Source organism: Meles meles, chromosome 6 (genome assembly GCF_922984935.1).
Source record: "Meles meles chromosome 6, mMelMel3.1 paternal haplotype, whole genome shotgun sequence".
In the NCBI taxonomy this organism is placed as follows: Eukaryota; Metazoa; Chordata; class Mammalia; order Carnivora; family Mustelidae; genus Meles; species Meles meles.
In genome coordinates this window covers 149576720-149595367 of record NC_060071.1, presented here as the reverse complement: position 1 = coordinate 149595367, position 18648 = coordinate 149576720, and the positions used below count along the sequence as shown (strand labels likewise).

General features: G+C 57.3%; 1 protein-coding gene across 9 annotated transcripts in view; it reads left to right on the top strand.

The window, feature by feature from the left end:
• The window catches only part of PPP1R13B (protein phosphatase 1 regulatory subunit 13B), a 93088-nt gene extending 74733 nt beyond the window's left edge, over positions 1-18355 (top strand). For 5 of the 9 annotated variants that reach the window (XM_046008256.1, XM_046008261.1, XM_046008259.1 and 2 more), the window contains exons 6-18: positions 1275-1449; positions 2178-2374; positions 4838-4978; positions 8096-8276; positions 9489-9593; positions 11415-11584; positions 11938-12439; positions 13466-14241; positions 14856-14996; positions 15073-15206; positions 15813-15979; positions 16911-17110; positions 17689-18355. In XM_046008256.1, the coding sequence (XP_045864212.1) occupies positions 1275-1449; positions 2178-2374; positions 4838-4978; positions 8096-8276; positions 9489-9593; positions 11415-11584; positions 11938-12439; positions 13466-14241; positions 14856-14996; positions 15073-15206; positions 15813-15979; positions 16911-17110; positions 17689-17730 (2931 nt within the window). In that variant the 3' untranslated portion in view covers positions 17731-18355. The remainder of the gene's footprint in view (positions 1-1274; positions 1450-2177; positions 2375-4837; positions 4979-8095; positions 8277-9488; positions 9594-11414; positions 11585-11937; positions 12440-13465; positions 14242-14855; positions 14997-15072; positions 15207-15812; positions 15980-16910; positions 17111-17688) is intronic. The other 4 variants (XM_046008258.1, XM_046008257.1, XM_046008265.1 and 1 more) reach the window with 4 other exon arrangements.
• The last annotated feature ends 293 nt before the right edge of the window (positions 18356-18648 follow it).

The following is an 18648-nucleotide window of genomic DNA, read 5'->3' as shown; positions in this document are numbered from 1 at the left end:
AAAATCAGATCTGTCACTCGTGCGTGCTGGAGAATATTCATGTTGTAATGATCTCAAATGTTCTGAAACTGCTATGAAAAACTGCGATACAAAGAGAATATGAAAACATTTCTGCCTGGGTTCAGGTTGCTTTCTCATAGAGAGATTGACCTGAAAGTCAAAGGTTCTCACTTATCAGGCGGCTATATGTGCTTCGTCGTACTAGCCACTGTTCCGCGGGTATGTAACAGCATCAGTTGGACATGTTTTTAGAAGTTGTCTTACAAGGTTTATTGGATTTACAAGAATTAAAGACAAGAGTTAAGTAAATTGGGGAGTATTTCATCCCATTAACAAGATTTCTAAGATGAAATGTACACAGTATTACACAATTACAACATTTTCTAGTTCGCCTTTTTATTTCCTTTTCAAATATTGATCCAGGAGTATTACTAATAAAAAGATTCTTGGGTATTTTCAGCAGTGTGAATTACAAGTCACTGCTAGCACAGGGGTGTGTTTCACATCTCAGGTATGTGTTTTCTGACTTTAGAATCCTGTCACTCCTGCATCATCACACTTAGTCCCCTCCTTACTTAGGTCTGTTCTATGCATACGTGTAGGACCGTGAGTATTTCATGTTGACTCTTACCCTCAAAGTGTGTCTTCACATGAATTGGGAAAGACTACTGAAGAGTATTACACATATTCTTATTTTAGGACTGTCCTGTTCTTATTTGACTGCAGAGTGCTCCATTAGTTTTGAAGAAACTATCTCTAAACAAAACAGACATTTCTTGACTGTCCATTGTTAACTCAGCAAATCAGAGGGTTATTTCCTCACCGATCACCTTGTCTGTTTTCAGTACAAGACCCTATGCTGGTCAGTGCCCATTGCCTTTCACAGGTAACTAAGGAACCTTGGGAAGCTGCTTTCTGGCAGCAGGAAACATTAACCTGACAGCAGGAAACGAGGGCTGGACGGGGCTTCCCACCCAGGAAGGAGAGGAAGTGGTGTGAGCTCAGGGGACACGCAGGCTTGACATTCTCCTTAGCTGAGCAGTGTAGGTCAGTGTGCATGGTAAACGGCACCTGGAAACACCTTCACACACCACCGCTCACCGATGTGTGCCCAGCAATGTCGGTTCTGTGTGGGCTGGTGTTTGCAAGGTGGCGCGGGCATTTCTCTAATACTCATTAAGATGGGTGGTCCTGTGGGAGCCGCACAGACCTTTTCATGTGTGACGGTGATCATGTCTTCAGTTCTCGCAGTTCCCTGTTTCCTCTTTTGCTAGGAGCAGCGTTTACATTTCCTAAAGCAGCAGGAACGCCGCCAGCAGCAGTCTATTTCTGAGAACGAGAAGCTTCAGAAATTGAAAGAACGAGTCGAAGCCCAGGAAAATAAGCTGAAGAAAATTCGTGCCATGAGAGGACAAGTAGACTACAGCAAAATTATGAACGGCAATCTGTGTACGCTTGTGCTGCCTTGCTCAGCACTCACACTCGGGCACGGATAAAATGAAAGAGTCCAGCTCCGGACACTTTCACACAGACCTGTGTCCGATCTTGCTGTAGGAAGGGCCCTGAAGCTTTGCTGTGTTACCTGCACCCAAAAGGACGGGGTCAGTTAGGTTAAATGGTCTGGGAAGGTCCTTGGTGACATTTGTCATTTATTAGCTGCCCTCTGGACTAGGGCTGCAGGGCCACAAGACTGTGCTCATTGTGCTATTGTAATTGAACAGCTTAACCTTCATCTGGGTAGTAAGATAAACCATACAAATGCTCACTTTTTTTTTCTGAGCGTATAGATTTTTTGTTGTTTTATCAATTCAGTTAGTGCCTGCTTTGTGTTATGTTGACAGGCAAGACAGACTCGGATTCCTGCCCTTCCGAAGCCTTTGCTCTGTGGGTGCACTGAGATTCCTAAGTGGCCTGGCCAGGCTATTGTCTGGGCTGGTCATCAGTGCACATGGAGTCGGCCAAGTGGGCAGTCACATCGTGCTCCAGAGGCGTGTTGAAAAGTGTGTTGGATTTTGCATATCACAGTTCCCCCAAGGTCTGGCCGTAGATGATGGTAGAGCTGAGTTGAATGCATAGAAATGAAGACGAAATCACAGAGCCAAAATGACAGAATGCTACGGAAACAAAGTGTATCTGCTAAATGATGTTTTTTATTCTTTATTGCTGGAAAATTGTAGCTGCTGAGATAGAAAGGTTCAGCGCCATGTTCCAGGAGAAGAAGCAGGAAGTACAGACTGCGATTTTACGAGTTGATCAGCTCAGTCAGCAGCTGGAAGATTTAAAGAGAGGCAAGCTGAGCGGGCTCCCGGCGTACAGCGGCAAGCTGGCGGGACCGGCGGCGGCGGAACTGAAGAGACTGTGCCAGGAGCTACAGGTGACCTGCTGGGTCTGGGGAACGGTGACGTTACACATCTCTCTGGCTTTCTTCCCAGTGTGGGCGGAAGCCTCAGAGACTGAAAACAAGCGAATGGATCCTAGGGTAATAGTAGGCACAAACTGTACTCTGTACCAGGAATTCTTTTTTTTTTTTTTTAAAGATTTTATTTATTTATTTGACAGACAGAGATCACAAGTAGGCAGAGAGGCAGGCAGAGGGGGAGAGAGAAGCAGGCTCCCCACTGAGCAGAGAGCCCGATGCGGGGCTCGATCCCAGGACCCTGAGATCATGACCTGAGCTGAAGGCAGAGGCTTTAACCCACTGAGCCACCCAGGCACCCCAGTACCAGGAATTCTTAAAACCACTTTGAGAAATAATTCACGTAGCATACAGTTCGTCCGTATGCGGAGTACTATGAAGCGGGTTTTAGTGTCTTCACTGGAGCTCTGCATCCGCCACCACGATCAGCTTTAGAACATCATCATCCCCAAAAGAAGCCACGTGCCTCTTTGCCATCACTGCACTACCCCTACCCCTAAGCAACCATGAATCTCTCTGTCTCTCTGGATTTGCCTGTTCTAGAAATTTCATGTGAGCAGACCATGCAATATGTCATTTTTTGTGGCAGGTATCTTTCACCTAGCATGTTTTCAGTACAGAAATTCAGTACAGAATTTAATTGGCATTGTAATGAACTGGGGGAAAAATTAAGCTTTAGATGATATTCAGGGCTTCTGTGTACACTGTGTTGTGATGAGATAGGTGTCTCTGTCCCACTCAGCTGGGGCTGCTCTAACAGACCTCAGCCCAGGGGACTGAAGCACAGACGTTGATTTTTCGCAGCCCCAGGGGCTGGGACTCCCAAGATTGGGTTCGTGGTGAGAGTCTCCTTCCTGGCTTCTTGCTGTGTCCCCACAGCTTGGTTTCTCTCCTTCTTACAAGGGCGCTAATCCCATCATGGGGCGCCGCCCTCAGGACTTCACCTCAGCCTGATCTCCCCAAAGGCCCCACCTCCCATACGATCACCTGAAATGTTAGAGCAACATACGAATTTTAGGGAGGACACAAGCATTCAGTTCAGAACAGTCCTCAAGATTTCCATTTCTCAGAAGTTCTCATTTAGCAGGTGATTTTTCAAGCCAGGAACAGGTTTTGCAGTTATATTAGCACTTGCCAGAGAAATTATTATATCATTTGATGAAATGAAAATATATAATTACAGGGCACCTGGGTGGCTCAGTGTTTAAAGCCTCTGCCTTTGGCTCGGGTCGTGATCCCAGGGTGCTGGGATCAAGCCCCACATTGGGCTCTCTGCTCAGCGGGGAACCTGCTTCCCTTCCTCTCTCTCTGCCTGCCTCTCTGCCTACTTGTCTGTCAAATAAATAAATAAAACTTAAAATATATGTGTGTGTGTGTGTGTGTGTGTGTGTGATCACAAAGAGTAAAATTGCTCTTGTTGCTGTTAAGTTCTCTAACATGGATGCATAGAAATAAAATACAGGAACTTAAGACTTCTTTTATATTTTAAGCAATTGTTAAAAGTGCAGAGTTTTTAAGGATATCTTGGGTGACGAGTGTGTTGAATTTACTCATCTGTGTCCATTTGCCAGGCTTTCTGACTGCAGCTTGGACCTCACAGTGCACTGCGTCCAGTCTGGTGCACATGGAAATGCGTGTTCTAGCACACGTGTGCCCCTGGGAGAGCTTCACAAGACTTAACCTTGTGTGTACAGTGCACGCTGATGCCTTCTGTGGTTCTTTTGGTTGTTTGTTTTTTTTTTTTTAATTTTTATTTATTTATTTTTAAAGATTTTATTTATTTATTTGACAGAGAGAGATCACAAGTAGGCAGAGAGAGAGGAGGAAGCAGGCTCCCCGCTGAGCCGAGAGCCCGATGTGGGGCTCGATCCCAGGACCCTGGGATCACAACCCAAGCCAAAGGCAGAGGCTCAACCCACTGAGCCACCCAGGCGGCGCTGTGCTTCATTTTTTTAAGTGCTGGCTGCAGTCCGCTAGAATGATAGCCAGACATCCCAGTGGACGAGCGAGGTCGTCCTTCCTGAATTTCCTGCTGCCTCTGCCTAAGGGGCTCATTCAGTGGACTGTGTGCAAAGGGGCGCACACCTGTGCTTGGGTCCCTAGAGGTTGTGCCCGGGGCGGGGGTGGGGGGTGTCCATGACACACCATTCCCAGGGTCTCTCGCAGTTATCACGGGCACGAGTTGCTCCAGGTGCTCCTGGAGAACAGGACACAGAAGAACTCTGTCCTGGCCCCATCTGTGCGGTACCTGTAGACGGTTCGGCACGTGGGCAACAGTGCGCACACGCACGTGCATAAATACACATAAGTACTTGATGTTGCTTTTCCTGCTTTCCTTTTTTTTTTTTTTTTTGCTTTCTCTGGGAATGAGCATATGACTGTTTAATGCAAGTCATAAAAGTTGTGTTTTTTTATTTGCAGATTCGTAACCAGCTTAACCAGGAACAGACGTCAAAGCTCCAGCAGCAGAAGGAACTCTTGAACAAACGCAACATGGAGGTAGCCGTGATGGACAAGCGGATCAGTGAGCTGCGGGAGCGTCTCTATGGGAAGAAGATTCAGGCATGTGAGAAAGAAAGTATTTGTGTGAGATAAACTAGGAACGGTTCGCTGTGCAGGGGCACATCTTCACTGCGATGGCACTTTGCGGCCCCCATGTGCCACAGCTGAAGAAACATACATAAAAATGACGGCAGCTAAAGGCTCTCCTTCCAAAGCCACGTTTGTTTCCTGGTGGGTGGAATCCAAACCGCCCCTGTCCGCAGCCACAGCTGGTGTTCCCCGGCCCCCCGCGCCCCGCCCTGTGCAGTTCTGTCCCCTCCATGGAGGGGTTGTGGCTCTGGCATTGCGGCTTGTCCCACTCTGCCGCTGTACGCTGTGCCGTGTGGGCACACTCCCGACCTGTGTAGACGCGTGTTCTTGCTGTAAACTGCTATGTCCTGCCCCAGCGGTCATCACGTGGAGTCTTAGAATGACCCTGTGGGAGGGCTTGGTAACCCTTCAAGCGAAGTGCTGTGTAAAGGGTTAGTGCTTGTTTTTTTCGACTGAAATTCAGCTAATTAACATGCATTTGTTTCAGGGGTATAGATCTGTGATGCATCAGTCTTATGTAACACCCAGTACTCATTACAACACCTACCCTCCCCAATGTCCATCACCCAGTTACCTCATCCCTCTACCCCTCTCCCCTCCAGCAACCCTCTGTCTGTTAAGCACAGTAAGTCAGTCAGAGGAAGACGGTTATCACGGGGCTCAGTGATGTGGGGGTTGAGCGACAGGGAGGCGGAGGATCACGGGGAAGAGCGGAGAACATGGAGAACACGAGAGACGACGAAACCGGGGAGGGAAGCGGCAGGGAGAGCGGGACGGGGAGAAGCAGGCTCCCCACAGAGCAGAGAGCCTGACGTGGGGCTGGATCCCAGGAGCCCGGGATCATGACCTGAGCCGAAAGCAGCCACTTAATGACGGAGCCACCCAGGTGCCCCCATAAGACACTCTGGATCATAGGAAACAAGCTGAGGGTTAGTGCTTTTTAAAAACCTTTATTTGGTATTTCAAAGGTAATAAATACTCTGAAAAATTAAGACAGTACAGAAATACTTGAAGGAAAATATGAAAGTCCCTTCCACCTTACTTTCGTTCTCCAAGGGTGATAGTTTTAAGGATTCTAGTCTTTTGCTTGATACAGACAAGGTGTTTAATTTCTCATTGAAAATGGAATTATAGGAATGATCTCATTCACACTGCTCTCCTTCTCTTTTGTTTTAACTGCAACATGGATATCTTCCCAGGCCATAACCTCATTCCTTTTGCAGCTTCAGTAGAGCACGCATGTCCCAAGGCCTGCGGCCCCTTTCCCCAACCCCCGTACCGGGCCGGGTGTCCCCACGTCCTGCCATCACTCCCGGCACTGAGCACGAGCATCCCGAGAGCTTGTGGGAGAAGGGACCCCTGTGCACCAAGTCTGGCTGGGCGTGGCACTTGGCTGCCTTCCACGGGTGGCATCAGGATTGGAAGGAGCGGGCTGTCAGCTAGCCGGGACATTGCCCCCCCCACACTCCATAATTAGTGCTTTTGCAGGGTGACAGGTGGCCTCTTGTCAGCTGCTGCTGCACTGAGCAGCTCTCAGGAAGCGAATGTGGGCTCTGGGGCTTAGCCAAGGGCAGGGGCCTGGTGGGGGGCTGGTTAGGAGGCGCCGGAGGAGGGCACTGCCCCTTGAGTGTCCTATTCAGTGGTGGCAGGTGAAAGCTCTTCTCTGAAATCAGTCTGATCATGTTCTTAACCAGAGGGTCAGTGGGTAATCCGGGTAACTCTGTTTTCTAAATAATGGTTTTCTTTTTTGTCTCGGTGAGCAAAACGAGGCCGTGGGAGGGGAAGTGTGTGTGCGGTCCACGCCCGCTCACCCGGCACTCTTCAGCTGCGCTCTGGCCGTTGGGGCTCTGGGGAAACGGAACGAGGGGGCACGGGGAGAGTGATGGGTGGGTGCGGAGATGGAGTCGGAGCGATGGGCTCGCAGAGGGCGCGCACCTGCTACCCGCAGCCTGGGCACGTGGGACCACACGTGCCACTGCTCCCGTCAGCAGGCCACCTGCAGGCCCGGTTCCCTCCTAGTCCGAGCACCTCAGTCTTTGTCTTCCCAGGCCCTTCACCGAAGGCCTGCATCACAGAGAGCGATCACGGCACTCGGAGTCGGTTGCTGTAAATGTCTCAGCTAAGCGTATCCTCACGGCAGCCTCCAGACACGTTTGCCCAAACCTCTGGGTGTCTTGGCCTCAGCAAGCTGACACATAGAGTTGAGCGTCACAGGCGGCTGGGTACATGTTCCTTCTTGCCTCCCACGGGACACTGCAAGTGATCTTCGTGAAGAAGGTGGTGCCTCGGCATTCATGTGTCTCCACCCAAAGTTCCTAGGCACCTTTGGGCAGTTGGGAAAGTCCTGGCCCCTCTCCCCAAAATGGCGCGTGCTCACGTATGCAGAATTTTGCAATCATGAGAAGTTGCGGATCTCTCACAGCTTATTTGGGGGCCCCTGAGGTGTCAGTGACTCTCCAGTTCAGTCCCTGTTACGGACCCTCATGGCGTCAGCATCACGTGATCACTGTTGTTGGCTGTGGCGCCGTGTCCTTGCTGAGAATGGCAGAATCATCTTTAGGGCTGGCCAAAGCCTTGCCTGGTGCCAGGCCTTGTCATTGTGCCCAGCGTGGCTTGTTCAGTCCTTACAAGAAGCCGTATCTCGACTTTACAGACAGGGGCACAGAGGGTTAGAGAGGCCAAGCCATTTCACTGGCCCTGGGCAGCACAGTGAGTGGCAAAGCAGGATTTGAAGGCAGCTCAGAGCCCAGGCTGCGACTGGCGCCTCTGCCCACCTAGGGGACAGAGTATCTCCCGGTAGAGAGGGCTCCGTGGAGATGTCCTGGGAAGCTGTGCTGTCCCGCCGTCAGCTGCTGTCTCTCCTAGCTCACAGACGGTGGGGAGCTCAGAGAGGATAGCTCGTATGGGACTGGGGTGTGGCCCTCCTTTCAGCGCTTGCCCGCCCTAGATACCGGTGGCTCAGGCGACGGGGCTTCCTCAGGTGGGCACATGATTTAGTGAGTGGTTCACATGACAGCAGACTGTCCCACTAGGCTTGGGATTTCTTTTCATTTAGAACCTTAACTCTTGTTTCTTCCCGTTCTACAGCTGAGCCGGGTGAATGGCACGTCATCCCCACAGTCGCCGCTGAGCACGCCCGGCAGGGTTGCCGCGGTGGGGCCTTACATCCAGGTGCCCAGCGCCGGCAGCTACTCTGTCCCGGGGGACCCCATAAAGCCCCAGTCTCTCACTATTGCCTCGAGCGCTGCCCACGGAAGATCCAAATCCGGTGAGTGGCCCACGTCCTCGTCTTGGGGGAAGAGCCCTGGAGGTCAGCAGCCTCGGAGGCCGTCCCCACAGTGCACCCCGGGCTCCGCCCACACTCTGTCTCCCGCAGGGCCCTTTGTCTTCTGGCTGGTTTGCGAGCTGTGTGCCACCCTAGTAATAATAGGACCCTAAACTGAGCCGAACGTCTTTACTCTGTGGCTTTTCAAAACACGAATGACTTAAGACCGCGTCCTCTTGCGCCACGGGCAGCTGCTGCTCCCCCGGCGGAGGGCAGCCTGTCCGTAAACAGTGCACCGCGGCTGCCCGTGCCCTCCCCCCTCGGCACCGTCGTAAGCGGTGCAGAAGCCGACAGACCATCGCTTGGGCCCTCCGCATGCCCCGCACCGTGCTAGCGTAGCTCCTGCTGGCCAGGGGCAGGTCAGGCTCCCCGGCGAGAGGCTGCTCTCCTTTCTCGGAAGAAGGCGGCACTTGTTTGCAGGGAGACTGTCTTGCTGCTGGGCTGCGGCCTTTCCCAGCAGCGCACGGAATCACGGGGCCCGGTCCCGACAGGACGGCGCTCCTTCGCTCAGGACGCCAGTCCTGGGCTGTGCCGGGGGCTGATGTCGGTACATCTGTGCAGTCTTCAGTGTGCCCGTGGCCTCTTGGCCGGCACCTGGTCTGAGCAGCAGCAGCTCTGGCACGCTGTCTGGGGGCTGCGGGGCTGGTTCTGACCCAGGCAGGAGGGGCCGCGCACCCCGGCTCGGCTCTGTCCGCGGCCGTGTCTCGGCGGCCACTCGGAGCGCCTGGTCCGTGCGAAGCGCTAATGGCAGCTTTCCTGGGGAAGCTGTGATTTGGAGTTTGGAGCACTCTGGTGGGAGTGGAGGGTTGTCTGTTTCCGACGGCGGAGGGTGAGCACAGCCGTCTCTTTCTCTGCTGACTCCCCTCTGAACACCTCCCGAGCCGGGGACACCTCCCGATCCCCGCTCTTTGGGGGTGTGCCGGGCCACCTCACAGGGGTTGCCGGGAGGAGACACCCTTACGGGACCTGGAGAACAAGGCCCTCAGAGGTTTAGCCGCAGCCTAGGTCTTTCCGCTGCCGTGCAGGGTGAACAGACATAAGCTGTGCCCCCTACACCGGGGAAGGTCAGCCCAGGCGTGGAGCTGGGAGGAGTGGTCTCCCCATGGGGACTCGGACTCACACTGTCGACTGTCCTTGTGGTTCCGTGTCACACAGATGGCCACGGGAAGCCCAAAGTGACCAGCTTGTGGACAGTATCAGACCTTGACGTCGGGCCCGACTGCAGCTCCTCAGGGCGCTCTGCAGACCCGTTTGCAAACCGTACGTCGGCTGGCCGGCCCGGTGGGGGCTCCGGCCGCTCTGATGCCGCTAACCCAGCAATCATTTGTTTTCCAAACTGACGAAGGTCTGCTCGTCCCATCTAGATTTGAGGGAAATGCCGCACTTCCTTCCACAGGCAGGTGTGAGGTTTGGGCCGGGCCTCGCACGCCGGCTCCTCCTCAGGACCCGTTTGCCAGATGCCACCACAGCAAGGCGGTGTCAGTTTGGTTTGGAAGAAATTAAGATGATTTCCTGAGTTCGTTAAAGACTTTAGATTTAGCTCCTATGCAAGAACCTCCCGTCACGCTTGAAGGGAGCTGTCCCTTTGTAACCCTTCATAAGGAAACAATCTTCCTTCTGCGCCCCTGCCTCATCCTGAAGAAGGAAATTCCCAGTCCGTCCACAGTCCCTCTGTGGCTGATTTCCGTAAAACCTCCCATTGCTGTGGATTTCAGGAACAGCTGGCTGGCCACTCTCTCTGAGACCCCGGGGCTGGTCCCCCCTGCTCCCAAGTCTGCTGGGGCGCTCTTTGTTTCCCCATCAGCCCAGCGTGGCCACCGCGGAGTGTCCTTGGTGACCCGTGTGTGTCTGGCCCACGTACCCCCCGTCTCTGAAGTACATGACGTGAAGGTGCACGTGCTTCTTGCCTGGAGGAGGCTGACCAAGGGGGTGGTTTGGACCGGGGCCTTGGAATGCCTCACCAGCACCCTTGCAGCCTGGTCGGAACTTTCTGGACCCTGCTGCCTGGAGCCACAGGAGGGCACCCTGACTGGGTGCCACAGGGCACCCCGAGGCTCTGCCCCCCTCACTGCAGGGGAGCCGCCGTCCGCACCTGCGGTCAGAGCGCACGGGAGCGTCTCCTCCTCCTGTCTCATGAGTCACCGCTCTTCTCGCAGCACCAGCACTGTTCTGAGGATGAGCGATCTCCCGCTGCTTCTGCCTTGTCCCCACCTGCTCGTGCTGGCGGGTGGGGTGAGGCAAGAGGTGCTGTGCCTGTTAGAAGGGCCCAAAACAGTCCCCTCTGACTTCTGTCTGTTCCATGTGGCTGACAGCTGGGGTCTCTCCCACTTGGGTCCAGCCCCACACCAGTGCCTGCCCTGGAGACGAACGGGAGCCCGAGTCAGAGGCTATAACCTGACCCTGCAGATGCTGTCGTTTCTCTAGTCACTGTGACTGCTAGGAGACATTGCTTCTGCAGCCTTTCTCAGTTTGGAAAAGGCTTTGTTTAAGGAAAAAAACAAAAAACTTCAGTGGCTTTCCTAAAACATGGGTTCCGCTAGCTTTCTGATCACTGCAATGGAATGATAGCTTGCTGCTCCAATCAGTGGGAACTTGTACTGGCTTCTTGTGATCTTGAGTCATTCTAACAGATTGAAGTCAAATTTGTCTTTCACCGTGCAGGTGGCACAGGTCAAACCTGTTACAAAGTCAAAAGACAAAATCGTTCAACTGCTGTACGCAATTGGTTTTCTAAGTCAAGTTGGAGAAGTAAATGGCGATACTTACTTATTGGTGTAGCAGATTTGACCTGATTTAGACAGGGGCCTAGGAAGGTTTCCGCGGTCCTCTGGCCCCTCGCTGGGGTCGCAGCAGCCCCGTGCACAGCCATCGAGTCTCTGTGCACGTGAGAGCGATGCTGGCCAGCACACGCCACCCTCGGGCTTGCCGTGTGCGGGGAGGGCTGCTCTGCCAGCTGGCTCGTGGAACCCCCGGCCAGTGTGGTCTCCCAGAGGGTGATCTTTGCTTCTGGCCAGGGTTATTCCTAGATTAGTTCAGCTGATGCCAGGAAGAGTGGTGCTCAAATGCTGTGTTCTCTTCAAGCCAATGATGGAAACTGGCCAGCACCGAAGCAAAACTCCAGCTCCTCGGCGAAGCCCCCGCAGGTGGCCGGTGCGGACTGGAAGGACTCGAGCGTGGAGGGCCCTCTCAAGCAGGGGGCCGTTTCCAGCCAGCCAGCGCCCTTGTCAACTTTAGGAGCCACGGAGAAGCTGGTAGGCTGTTTGTCTTTATCACAAAACATCAGTAAGATCCTCACTGTGTCCCTGTTCGGCCTTCGTCTTCACGTAAGGGGTGAGAGGTATTGCGAGGCAAATCAATCCTGTGTCTAAACACGAACCAGTCTGCGGAGGTGTGGGGGGCCCGAGGCCCGGCGCGGCGTGCGGTGTAGGTGCTTGCGTCGGAGCGCTTCCGGCCTGCTGCCTGAGTCCCGCAGCATGGCTGTGCCCGGTCACGTGCTGATTGGAAGGATTACAGGTCCTACTTGTTTCCTCTTGTGACTGTGGATAGAAATATGCTTAACTTTTCAAAGGGTGACTTTGTTTTTCTTCTTAACATCTAAATTCAGGGCATGGAGACGGGTAAAGTGCCACCCCCCCTCCCCGGTGTCGGCAAGCAGCCGCCTCCGAGCTATGGGACGTACCCGAGTCCTGCGCCTGTGGGCCCAGGCTCCACGAACTCGCTGGAGAGGAGGAAGGAAGGCAGCTTGCCCAGGCCGAGCGCCGGCCTGCCCAGTCGGCAGAAACCCGGCCCGCTGCCCCCCGCAGTCAGCGGCCCCCCGCCGGGCTCCTCACAGCAGATCCAGCAGAGGATTTCTGTGCCGCCGAGTCCCACGTACCCGCCGGTGGGGTCGCCTGCCTTTCCAGCTGGAGACAGCAAACCTGACCTCCCACTGACTGTGGCTATTAGGCCCTTTCTGGCTGATAAAGGGTCAAGGCCACAGTCCCCCAGGAAAGGACCCCAGACAGTGAATTCAAGTTCCATATACTCCATGTACCTCCAGCAAGCCACACCTCCTAAGAATTACCAGCCAGCAGCGCACAGCACCTTAAATAAGTCTGTGAAAGCAGGTACGGTGGGTTCGTACTCTTGTCTTGGGGCCAACAAATTAGCCTTAAAATGCCAACCTGTAGCCTTACGTGTGGACCACGCACTATTTAGGACTCAAGCTTGGGTTCTTGCGTACAGTGTGGCCTTAGATGCCCGTGTGGGATTGGGGTGGAGGATGGCATGCGCCGGGCAGCTTTGCAGCGGGCTCACGGAGGAAGCTCTCCCTTCCTCTCGAAGCACTGCTGTACTTGGGAAGCCCAGATCCCAGAAATGCCTCATTTTCTCCTGCTTCGTGGAAATGTGTGCTTTCCAGGGCCTGGTCGGGGCTCTGCCCAGATGTGGTCCTCCTGGCCACCTGGCAGAGGCTGAGCCAAGCCCCTGGACACGAGGCAAGGGTGTGTCTGCTGCTGGGGGAGCCCACTGTGCAGCCCTCGGGGGAGAAGAGCCCGGCCCTCTCGGTCTGTCTCGGGGGAGACAGAGCCTGGTCTCTCCCATCCTAGGGCAGGTAGGGACTGTGACCTGGACGGCAGGGTCTTACGAGTCACAGCTGGGCTCGGACCTCGTCACACGTTCTTGGGCGTGGGCCACAGCTCCCAGACTCCTGGCAGTGCCCAGCTATCTGAGCCCCGGCGGAAGCTCACCGTGCGGGAGCTGTGCTGTAGCGGGGCTCTGGCTCCCTTCTCGACCGCTCCTCGGCTGGCAGGCAGAGCCTTCCTGTGTTCCACGGCACGAGACCACCTGAGGGGCAGATGGTGTTCGGGGGTGGTGTCTTCCTCCTTGGCCAGGAAACGAGGAGGGTTGCTTTGGAGTGGGGAGGCCGGGTCTGCATCCACTTTCTTTTCGTTTGGAAAAAAAAAAAAACGCAGAGTCTGGAAGCCCAACTATAGAAACCAGTGAGAGGGACGGTCTGCCTTCCAGAAGGAGTCAGCAGGGGGAGGGGGCTGTGTGATCAGAGGGTTCCTGGGGGATTTACGATGGGCCACAGCCGCGCCACGGCCGTGCGGTCACAGGGGCTTTGTGGCCCCCGCCCTCCGTGTCTCCTCTAGTGTATGGCAAACCCGTGCTGCCCTCCGGCTCAACGTCCCCGTCGCCGCTGCCGTTTCTTCACGGGTCATTGGCCACAAGCACGTCGCAGTCCCAACCACCTTCAGAAAGCGTTGAGAAAGAGCCAGAGCAGGACAGCCCCGCGCCCCCCGGAGACGGCAGCGCAGGCACGGGCGCCGTGGAGAGCCTGCCGCGGCCGCTCAGCCCCACCAAGCTGACCCCCATCGTGCACTCGCCGCTGCGCTACCAGAGCGACGCCGACCTGGAGGCCCTGCGCCGGAAGCTGGCCAACGCGCCGCGGCCCCTGAAGAAGCGCAGCTCCATCACCGAGCCCGAGGGCCCCGGCGGGCCCAACATCCAGAAGCTGCTGTACCAGCGCTTCAACACCCTGGCGGGGGGCATGGAGGGCACCCCTTTCTACCAGCCCAGCCCCTCTCAGGACTTCATGGGCACGCTGGCCGACGTGGACAACGGAAACACCACCAACGGGAACCTGGGAGAGGCCAGCCCTGCCCAGCCCACAGCCCCGCCCCTCGCTGAGCCAGCCCCGTCTTCGGACGCCAATGACAACGAGCTCCTTTCCCCTGAACCGGAGGGCCTCATCTGTCCCCAGAGCACCCGCCAAACGACCGAACCTGCCGAAGATGACAACAACAACGTGGCCACGGCCCCACCCACGGAGCAGGTCCCTAGCCCTGGGGCCGAGGCCCCCTCGCCGGGGGAGGACCAAGCCCCCCCAACACTGCCCCCCGCCATGCCCCCACCAGGAGCCTCTACGGTGGGTGTCGTCCTAGACCAGGGCCACGGCTTCCTAGTCAGCTTGCCTGTGTTTGTAGAACACCTGCCTGTGTTAGCCGTAGTGCTGGGGGCGGTGGGGCTTGCCAGACCCTCGTGCGTTCCCTCCCTGCGGCCCAGGGGCGGGTAGTACACCAGCACACTGACGGGCTCCGAAGACGTGCGCGGGGCGGCGGGGCTCTCACTAGAGGACCCAGATTTCCCCCGGGACAGGAAGCTGCTGCTGCAATTTGAAGGACGGGCCAGGAGAAGAACCTTCTAGACAGGCTCCCTGGTGGGAGGTCGGTGTTGGGGCAGAAAGCGGGGAGTGGGGTCTGCTGTGTTGGCAGGAACGCGCCGCTGACTCCCGAGCTTGGCTGTCACCCACCCCGCTCGCCAGCACGGGTCCGCGGAGGAGCCCGGCGCTGGCCCCCGAGCTGCTCTCCCCCAGAGCGTGCTGGCTGGGCCCCAGCAGTGGGCGCTTCTCTCAATGCCAGGGGCCACTCGGTGCCACGGGGTACACACGCTGGCCCTGCCTTCTGGCCCTGTCCCTCCTTCCCACCGGGGCTGGGCGCCTTGGCACATGACTTATAAATTAAAAGTGTGCTTCCTTCCCAGCAGAGTAAACGGACCAACCTGAAGAAACCAAACTCGGAGCGGACGGGGCACGGGCTGAGGGTCCGGTTCAATCCGCTGGCGCTGCTCCTCGATGCTTCTCTGGAAGGGGAGTTCGACCTGGTGCAAAGGATCATCTATGAGGTGAGCTGGGCCTCAGCTACAGGCTGGGCTGCCCCGTGTGCCGGGAAGCGGGGCTCACAGCGCCCCGTGTCCGTAGGTGGAAGACCCCAGCAAGCCCAACGACGAAGGGATCACGCCCCTGCACAACGCCGTCTGCGCCGGCCACCACCACATTGTCAAGTTCCTGCTGGACTTCGGGGTCAACGTGAACGCTGCCGACAGCGATGGCTGGTGAGGGTCCCCAGGGCACTCAGGGTGAACTTGGGCCCCGGGGAAGCGCAGGGGCAGTCGGCTGCCCTCCGGGTCTCCGGGTGAGAGGCTCTGCTCTCGCCGAGCTCTGGGCAGAGCGGATCGTGGACGGCGCAGGCTGCGCGCTTGGGCAGGTCGTTACTCTGCGGCTGGTTTCGGGCAGTCGGACGCCCGGACGGAAAGGGAGCGCCGAGGCCCGCTCTAGTGGCACAATCGCGTTGCCGCTGGCAGGGCCCTCCTGCCGCGGGGCCGGCCCCGGGTCTCCCATAGATTTGGTTGTGAACGTCAGGCGCCTGTCTGGGGGGTTTGAACACCTGGGTCTTTGACATTGTGGCGAAACACAGCTGACGGCTTTGCGCCGCCGCGAGGGCACGGGCAGCCGTTCGCCGTGCGTTCCCGCTGCCCTGGGGCTCGTCATGGGCTGCTCCGCAGGCCGCTCGGCGCCCGGCCTGTTGGGCAGCGCACGTGCGCTCTGAGACGCTGGGGGAGGAGACACCAGGCCTTGAAAAAGGCCGAGGCCGACACCGTGGGACGAGGCAGGGTGCGGCCCTGGAGGCCGCCGGGCAGCTCACCCGCTCTCCATTCCAGGACGCCGCTGCACTGCGCCGCCTCTTGCAACAGCGTCCACCTCTGCAAACAGCTGGTGGAGAGCGGCGCCGCTATCTTCGCCGCCACCATCAGCGACATCGAGACGGCGGCGGACAAGTGTGAGGAGATGGAGGAAGGCTACATCCAGTGCTCCCAGTTCCTGTATGGTACGTAGGGGCGCGGCGCCGGCGTGCGCCTGCTGCTGCTGGCCCGGGAGAAGCTTGTTTCTGCTTAGGGAGCAGCCCCCCCGCCCCGTCACCAGTCTCAGAATGGAGGTCACGCTGTCCCTTAGGCCCATTCCTAAAAACCTCTTTGAAAATCCACGTTGTCAGAAAGATTCTTGCCAAATCGCTAAAAACAAACAGCGCTTCCGTCTATGTTGACGGGCCCCTGGGCGGAGCCCCTGGTGGGTGCGGGGGGGCTGGGCAGCAGCCATCTGTCCACTTCTGGGGCGCACCAGGGCACTCGAGGGTGGGAGCCCCCATCCCCATCCTGTGGTGACGGGCGACGACCAGTGTGCCGCTTGAGGAGCGAGCCTCGTTCTGGTGTAAGCCACTTGAGCAGGGGGTCAGACTTTGGGATCTGGAGCAGCCCTCTGCCCTGGGGTTAAACACCTGCGGGTCGTCTCCTCCACACCTAACTCGAGAACCTTCGGGCCTAGCCCTGCACTTGACCCTGGGGACACCGTGACAAAGGGAAGTGGGCCCCAGGCTCCCAAGGCCCCCGTCGCAGTAATAGTCATGCCAGGAGAAGGATGGCGGCAGGTGGAGTGGCCATCAGCCCCCGGCTCTTCTCAGGGACTGTGCAGTCACTCCAGGCAGGAGCCGGCTTGGTGGCCATGGTGTGGCGGCGGGGAGCGGCAGCCGCCCCTGTGGGGGCTCCCCATACCCAGGGGCAGTCAGGCGACGGCTTAGTTGACTTCTGGAAATTGTCCCCAGTGGGAGTTGTAAGGTGACCTCCAGGAGCCCCTCGTCCAGCAACATACCTTTGCCTCAGGCCTCGGTGCTCCAGGAGCCAGACTCCTGCCGCGCAGAGATTGGGTGGGGAGAGCGTGGGGGCCCTGCCGCCCCCTGACCACTTCTTGCTCTCTCACCCCAGGGGTGCAGGAGAAGCTAGGCGTGATGAACAAAGGAGTGGTGTACGCCCTGTGGGGCTACGAGGCCCAGAACAGCGACGAGCTGTCCTTCCACGAGGGGGACGCCATCACCATCCTTCGGCGCAAGGACGAGAGCGAGACGGAGTGGTGGTGGGCCCGCCTCGGGGACCGGGAGGGCTACGTGCCCAAGAACCTGCTGGGGGTGAGCACTGTGCGCTCGCTGCTCTGGGGTCGGCCCGGGCAGCCTGGACATCCTGTCCCCTTCTCCTTGTCTGGGGTTCCACGTGGGGGCAGATCCTGCGGGGAGAGATGGCCTTTCGCCACCCTCAGGGTCATCTGTGTTAGTGGACGAGTCGGCAGCAGGAGGCTCTGGCTGGTGGGGGTCGCGGGGGTGGGTGCTGTGGAGCCCTGACATGGGAGCTTTGACGAGCAGCCCCCCCCCCCCGCCCCGTCACAGCTGTGTGCGGTCCCGACACGTCTCTGGGTGGGAGCGTCCCTGGGTGGGGAGCGGGCCGGCTGCTCCCTCTGTGGCGTTGGTAACTGTCCTCCATCCCGCGACAGAGCAGGTGCCCCCGCGCTCGGCCCACATGCCTAGCTGGGCGGGCGGATGTGCCTTTCCTTGGGCCGAAGTGCACCCACCGGGGAGCCTTCCAGCCAGCAGCGCGGCTTCTCGGTGGTGCCCGGTGGTCTGACCGGGCAGCCGGCCGTGCGGCCCTCTGGGCGCCCCTTCCTGCTCAGTGGGACCGTGGCCTCGTCCTGACTGTCCCCATTGATTCCCAGTTGTATCCGCGGATCAAACCCCGACAGCGCACGCTGGCCTGAACTTGCCGTTGGAGCACTGCCCGGGCTCGCCAGCTGAGGGGCCGCCGAAGGGTCGCTCTGCCATTTCTCCAGGAAAGCTGAAGCCGGACACGGTTGATAATGGTGCTCACTTTAGCAGACAGCGTCCGCGATGTGAAATTCCCGCAGCTTCTGGGTGAGGCCCTGTCTTCAGTTTGCCCGAAACTGGGAGAGGTACTTTTGCCTCCAAGAAGACAGAATTTTGCCAATTACTGTAAATCCAAATAAATATCCAGCTTTCTAAACAACTGTCCCTTTTGCCAGTAAGCAGCCCCATAACTGATCCCTGGTTGGTTGCCAATGAAGATGAACCCGCTACTGACTTGGCCCCAAGGCCGTCCCTCGTTGCCAGCCACCCCCACCCCAGCACTGCAAACTCGCAGCCACGGCGAGGTGTGCCCTCTGCTCGAGCCTGCCTCCGGGCAGTCCTAGCAACCCCACCGCCCCCCCCCACGACATCTCCTCCTTCCCCGACCCAAGGGGCCTGTACGGAAACTCCTGCCGGCGCTGGCGCCTGGTGCGCGTCCCGGGCGTTGCTGTCAGGCGCCCTCGTGCCGGCCGATGGTGCTGGACCGGCCCGGCACGGCCCAGGCGCCAGAGCCCTTAATACCAAGCGGCAAACAGTCAGGAGCCTCCAGATGGCACCGTCCCCTCCTCTGCTCACAGCACTGCCCTCCCTGCAGCAGCCCACAGGCCGTGGCGGGGGGGGGGAGGAGGCGGGGGCCTGCTGGGATGCGACAGCCTTGGCCCAGTCCAGACTCCAGGTGGAACTGTACGTACAGACTTTTCTATACCAAAAGTATTTTTTGACTAGACCGTTCGAAACTACCAGAATAATATTGGAAGTGTTTTTCTCATTAAAAGCCAGGCCCTTAGGCTTTATTTTCCATGTATGAGTCC